Source organism: Micromesistius poutassou, assembly GCF_964030765.1.
Source record: "Micromesistius poutassou genome assembly, chromosome: 8".
NCBI classification, from domain to species: Eukaryota; Metazoa; Chordata; class Actinopteri; order Gadiformes; family Gadidae; genus Micromesistius; species Micromesistius poutassou.
The window spans coordinates 3406425-3412648 of record NC_140278.1 but is presented as its reverse complement, the minus strand read 5'-3'; the positions used below and the strand labels follow the sequence as shown (position 1 = coordinate 3412648).

General features: G+C 46.1%; 1 protein-coding gene across 1 annotated transcript; it reads left to right on the top strand.

Annotated features, from left to right (window-relative positions):
• LOC311351361 (kelch-like protein 38) lies at positions 1-4743 on the top strand. The gene is made up of 5 exons (XM_084471482.1): positions 1-95; positions 1252-2478; positions 2598-2739; positions 3072-3177; positions 3945-4743. The coding sequence occupies exons 2-5, from the start codon at positions 1253-1255 to the stop codon at positions 4232-4234; spliced, it is 1764 nt and encodes a 587-aa protein (XP_084327608.1). The 5' UTR covers positions 1-95; position 1252; the 3' UTR covers positions 4235-4743.
• The last annotated feature ends 1481 nt before the right edge of the window (positions 4744-6224 follow it).

The window sequence follows — 6224 nt, the reverse complement described above, 5'->3', positions numbered from 1 at the left end:
CGTGTCAAGTCTTCACACCATCTTCTGAGTTTGTGATTTGAATACAGACAAGGACAACTGCGAATATAACAGGGGTAGTGGAAGAGGAGGACCAGGTAAGACATGTGTTGTGACCTGGTTATGACAGCTGGTGTACCCGTGTTCATGCAGGCTGTCCATGTTGGCGGTTCTATCCAGAATAATTCACAAATCTGTATTGGGGACATTTGTTTACATTGTAGAGGTAATGTGTCGAATAAATGTGGAGATGTTTGTTTGCACAAATATAGAAATTGCAATTTGTGGAAGACGTGAAGAAGTCTATTATCCATCAACAGCAAATTGAAAAATAAATATGGATATTCTCAATAGTGCGCTTACTCTAGCTTCCAATAATATCACATTTGGTTTGGTTGGCTATAGTATAACCTTGATTCTCTGCAGTTTTATGAGTGAAAACCACCTGATCCTCGTTCCATCGAAGAATTACAAAGTACCCTTTTATCATTCAACCTCTTTCATATTTGACTAAATTGATATTCTCCTCAATCCCTGATCCCCAACTCCTGTCAATGAGAGTCAAAGTGTCATGCATTATTCAAAGTATAATGAAGAGCCGGAGCATAATATCTCATGGTCAACCCATTCAATAACTCATAACATGCACAGTCAAAGTTTTGAGATGCTTTGTATGTTTGCTCCAAATCATTGTATCATTAATAGCCAAGGTCCTGATTCCCCAAAGCATTTCACTTATAACATCAAAAGCTATCAAATCGGCAGTTATGAAACCTTATTGTAATACTTAAGAGCTGACCCCCTTGGCTTTATAGTAGCAATAATTAATGCCACTGCCAGGATTCAAGGAGACCATAACTTGACGTCTCCCATTAATACTCAAAAGGCCTGCTGGCTAGCTGCTCATCCTCTAGTGGCAGCTGGCCTATAGCTACCTTTTGAATAGTTGACTGATGATTAATAGGCAACCAGAAACTAAATGCCTTCCCTTCGAAATCATGCGGTCCAGTAGATGAATTAAACGTCAATTTGATGGAGGATGCTTATGCTGAATACTCGTAAGCTTTCACCGCCAGGCCATCCATCATATAAATGTGAAAACAACAAAAGTGGACAATCTAACGAATCTCATAAGTTTGGTAATCGTATGGAACTGAATTTTAAATGAGACGGAAATTGCAAAGCCTTTGATGTACAAACAATGCCGCAGGCTTGCACAACTTTGAAATAAAACAAAATATTATCTCTATTCAGAATGGACCTTGCCGCCGTTGAGGTCTTCCATTACCAGGACAAGGAGCTGTCTTCTGCCCTACTCCTCCAACTCAACAGCCTTCGACAGGATCGAGTCTTCACTGATGTGCTCCTGTGTTCAGACCAAACAGAGATCCCATGCCACCGCAATGTCCTGGTCTCCAGCAGCCCTTACTTCAGGGCCATGTTCTGCAACAACTTTATGGAAACCAACCAGACCAGGATTCGCATGACGGGGGTCACATCTTCCAGTTTGAGCAGCATCATTGACTATGTCTACACAGGACTGATCAGCGTTACCATGGAGAACGTGCTACCCCTCATGCAAGCCTCCTCCATGTTGCAATACGGCCGACTTTTTGAGGTATGTTCGGCTTTCCTACAAGAGCGGCTGAGCCCGGAGAACTGCCTGAGCATGATAAGGCTCTCGGAGATCCTGAGTTGCAACAGCCTGAGGAACAAGGCCAAGGCCATGGCCATGGAGAGCTTCTCAGACGTTTCGTCCTCTGAGGACTTGTGCGAGCTCTCCTTACCCGAGCTCCTCGGATACCTGGAGGACGACACCCTTTGCGCGGACGAGGAGCAGGTCTTCGAGACGCTCATCGCTTGGATCCACCACGACCCCCGCTCGAGGCGTGGGGCCATCAGCGACCTTTTCAAGAAGGTCCGTCTCCGCTTCATCCACCCGACCTACCTCTTCCAGTTCATCGCCAACGACCCCCTGATCCAGTCCTCCACCCTCTGCACCGAGATCATCGAGTCTGTTCGGCGCCTCATGTTCTCCGTCAACACCAAATCGCCGAGCGACACGGCCATCGACCTCAAACCCCTGTGGGTAGCTCCCCGGCGCTACACCTGCAGCGAGACACTGGTGGTGGTGGGTGGGAGGAAGAACAACGAGCAGACCTCCAGGGAGGCCCTCCTCTTCGACGAGAACAGCCAGACGTGGCAGTGGCTTGCCAAGCTGCCCCTGCGCCTGTACAAGGCGTCCTACGTCTGCCTCCACAGTGTCCTCTACGTTCTTGGGGGCCTGACCACTACGGCCGCTAACACCCCGCGCCAGGTCAGCTCCGCCGTCTACACGCTGTCGCTCAAGACCAACCAGTGGCGCACGGCCGAGCCCATGCTGGCCCCGCACTTTGCCCACCAGAGCATTTCCTTCCTCCACTTCATCTTCGTCCTGGGCGGTCTTGGCTCGGACAGATGTGTGTCTAACAGTGTGGAGAGGTGAGGTTAAACCTTGCGGACATTCACAATGATAGTGTATGATTCATAATCTCCTTGAGTTCTAGTGATGTTCGTCATAGAGCGTACGGCTGAAAACGATCTCTGTGTTTCATGACCAGGTACAACAGTATGTTCAACCAGTGGGAGACCATGTCACCGATGCCAGAGGCAGTACTCCACCCCGCCGTCGCTGCAGCCGACCAGAGGATCTATGTGTTTGGAGGAGAGAACGCCATGCAGAACCCTGTTAGGATGATACAGGTAATACCACAATCCATGCCCAGTCTCTCATTCCAAGTATTTGGCGATTCAGCACATTTTGAATTCATGTCTAATGTTACCCCCCGCATTTAAGCTTTCCCTTTACCCATCACTCATCTATCTTGCAATCTGCCCACTCGCCTATTATCTTTCTTACATTTATATTTTACATTTAGGGAATTTAGCAGACGCTTTTATCCAAAGCAACTTCACTGTCAGAAGACAGAGAAACATCAATATATCGCTGTCGGTCCAGTCAAGATGTTCACAGAAACAAGGGCCAAGCACTTACTTCAATCTTTTCTCCCTCTCTCCCTGCAACGTTGTCAAAGGTCTACCACATTTCCAGGAATCTATGGTTTAAGATGGAAAACCGAACGGTGAAGAACATCTCTGCACCCGCTGCTGTCATTGATGACAAGATCTACATTGTTGGAGGTATTGGAGTTTAATTGCAGGTCATGGTTAATATACTGCATGGCTAAATGACATGACGAGCAGAGTAGCTGCACGTGAACAACATGTACCCATTTGCCTAGATTCCATTTTTCAATTCAACTATATGTGTATATCCCTTAATCACTGTTACAGTCTCAAAGGGCTTAACAGGCCATATGTTGATGGTACCCCCCTAGCCCTAGCCCCCCAGAGGGCAAGAAAAAACTCCCTTGATTAGCAAGGAAGAACCTTGATGAGGCAAGGTGCACACAAAACATGTTGACTGAAAAAACCCTGCTAATCTAGTGCATATGCAAACACTCTTCCACACAATCAGAAACCCTATAAGGTACTCTTTTAAAACCAAAAACCTCCTCATTCATAACTTGTTTGTTGAGTGGCTCAGCAATGAGGACCAACCTTACCCTCATGTACCCCTCCCTTAGCCTGGCTATAGCCAGACCAAGCTCAATCGTAGATTGCACGTTGGTCTGGGGAGGCTGCTGTCATTTTCTTAAGCACAAGAGGCGTGATCAACGGGCCTAGTTCAACTGACTCTGTACGCAATTGGCTGCTTGCAGTCACTTCCAGCTTGGCAGCTTGGTGATTGGCTCCCGCAAAAAACGTATCGGGAGCAGAAAGAAATGTATTGCTCTTCTCCAGACCCTTCTGCAGGGTGAATTCAAATCACCGGCAGAAGGGGCTGGGGGTCCCCAGTCTACCCCTCGCTATGAGTGACCCATCTCCTCCTCGTTTGACCCCACTAGGCTACACCAGGAGGGTGATGGTGTACGACACCAAGACCAACCGCTTCACCAACTGTGCCAACCTGAAGGAGCGCCGGATGCACCACGCGGCCGCCGTCCTCAACCGCAAGCTCTACATCTCCGGGGGCCGCTACGTCACCGGCCACGACGCCATCGAGGACTCGGACGGCGTCGAGTGCTACGACCCGCAGACGGACAGTTGGACCTCCAAGGGCGCGCTGCCCTACAAGCTGTTCGACCACGGCTCCATGGCTCTGACCTGCGTGTCGCAGGCCCAGGCAAAGTCATAGCCGATGATGGTGAAGGTGTCGTTATGGCTGGTGTCCGTTTTGTATGGTGGAGTTGGTTCATTGTCCGAGGAAGATCAGACTTGGGTTGTTTTTTTTTTGGTGATGTTTTCTGTGGGCGTTTGAGACTGCATTAAGTGCCTGTTTTTGTTTTTTTTCCCTTCCTGAATTGAAGTGTCTAGGTGTTTCCTACCTGATCTCTTTCATAAGATGATATAATAACACCGGAGCAAAGAACCAAAACCGAGAGAAAAACACTGCCTGTCAGACTGTCGAAATTTAACTCCAGCGAGTATAAAGTCCTGCTTTTTCCGTTTTTCTACAGTGTGAGCTCTTACTTGTCCGGTTTAAATTCCAGGCCAGTGTTTGTTGTTATTTTTGAGGCTGTGTTATGCTCAGCTGTTGAGTGACGGTTCTGAACCTGTTGCTCTTGCGGGTAATCCCTGAGATCAGCCTGAGTTTGTATGTCTATGGGTTGCCATATTTAGTTTCAAATAACAATAAAAAAATATATAGGGAAAATAGTATGATAATACTATTGTGACTTAAACATTCCTTTTAAATTCTTTCAAAGATTTAACACCTGCAGTTTTTAATTGAAGTAAAACTAGTACCAAGACGATACTTTTTGATACATGTGTGCTGTTTATTTTGTATTTGTATTTGTATTTTGTATCGTCGTTTTGTACTACATCTCTTTGTATGCTTTCAGTACTGCATTGCTTTGGATCATTTTGATCTTTGATTTATGATTAATAAAAATGTGAGACTCACGCAGATGTCTCTCTCTGTCTCTCTCCTCTCAAACTCCAAGTGTTTTGGCATGAAAGTTTTAAGGGAAAATATTGCAAAAATATTTACTCTTCATATCATCGTGGGCTTGTTTCATTCAGCTCCCATAACTCACACCACACTTCATTGCTCATATTAGCTTTCTCTACATATCTATCTCTCTATCTATGTCTGTCTGTCTTTATATTTCTCTATCTATCTCTCTATCTATCTGTCTGTCTGTCTATCTTTATCTATCTCTATCTATCTTTCTTTCTCTCTCTTGCTCTCTGTCTGTTTCTCTCTCTCTTTCTCTCTCCCTGTATCATCCCCCCTCTCTCTCTCTCTTGATCTCTCTCTGTATCACCCCTCCTCCTCTCTCTCTCTCTCTCCCCCCCCTCCCTCCCTCTCTCTCTCTCTCTCTCTGTCTCTCCCTCTCTACCTCTCCCTCTCAGGTTCTACATATTGGGTTCAAAGGGTGCTCGGTGACAGATGACACCAGATGCAACCTGAGCAGCAGCACGTGTCCATCCACCTTATGAGCTTCACGTGCCCACTGTGTTCCTGGGTTCAGAGACACAGGGGCCAGGGAACATGTCCAGAATAGATATCCATTTACCCAATGCTAACATATGGAAACAGCTTTAAACTAGCTATTTCTCTCCTCCTCTACATAAAGGATCGACCTCTAACTATAGGAGAAGGCCGTTATGCTGGTTTTATGCAAGTTATTTGTTGTTATTTTATGCTGGATAAAACATAGCAGACACAAGACAATCACAAGACACAATGTGACAACTGTAAGGTCTTTTGAGTCATAGTTGTTCCCTTGAAATAGCCAAAAGAAGCTTACCGTAAGCCAGCTAGACGGAGAGAGGGACACACGCATAAACACAGAAACACACATACACACACACACACACACACACACACACACACACACACACACACACACACACACACACACACACACACACACACACACACACACAAACACACACAGACACAAACGCAGAAACACACAGTGAGCGAGAGATGTTTTTTTATTTTACCACATTTTAAAATGTACCCTTTCTTAAATCTCCTTTTATGTTGGCAATGTGTTTTACGTTGACAATACAAGTAAACATCTCAAGCTGTTTCACCACTGCTCCCTGTCTCTGCTGTGTGTGTCGCAGACATTGGCAAGTTCATAACCGGTGAGCATAAGGTGTTATTACAG

What these genes read in the sequence shown, in the direction of transcription:
- LOC311351361 (XM_084471482.1), top strand. Translation starts at nt 1,253, where the DNA reads ATGGACCTTGCCGCCGTTGAGGTCTTCCATTACCAGGACAAGGAGCTG. An exon ending in GTGTCTAACAGTGTGGAGAG is followed by an intron (nt 2,479 to 2,597) that starts GTGAGGTTAAAC and finishes TTTCATGACCAG; the next exon opens with GTACAACAGTATGTTCAACC. An exon ending in ACCCTGTTAGGATGATACAG is followed by an intron (nt 2,740 to 3,071) that starts GTAATACCACAA and finishes ACGTTGTCAAAG; the next exon opens with GTCTACCACATTTCCAGGAA.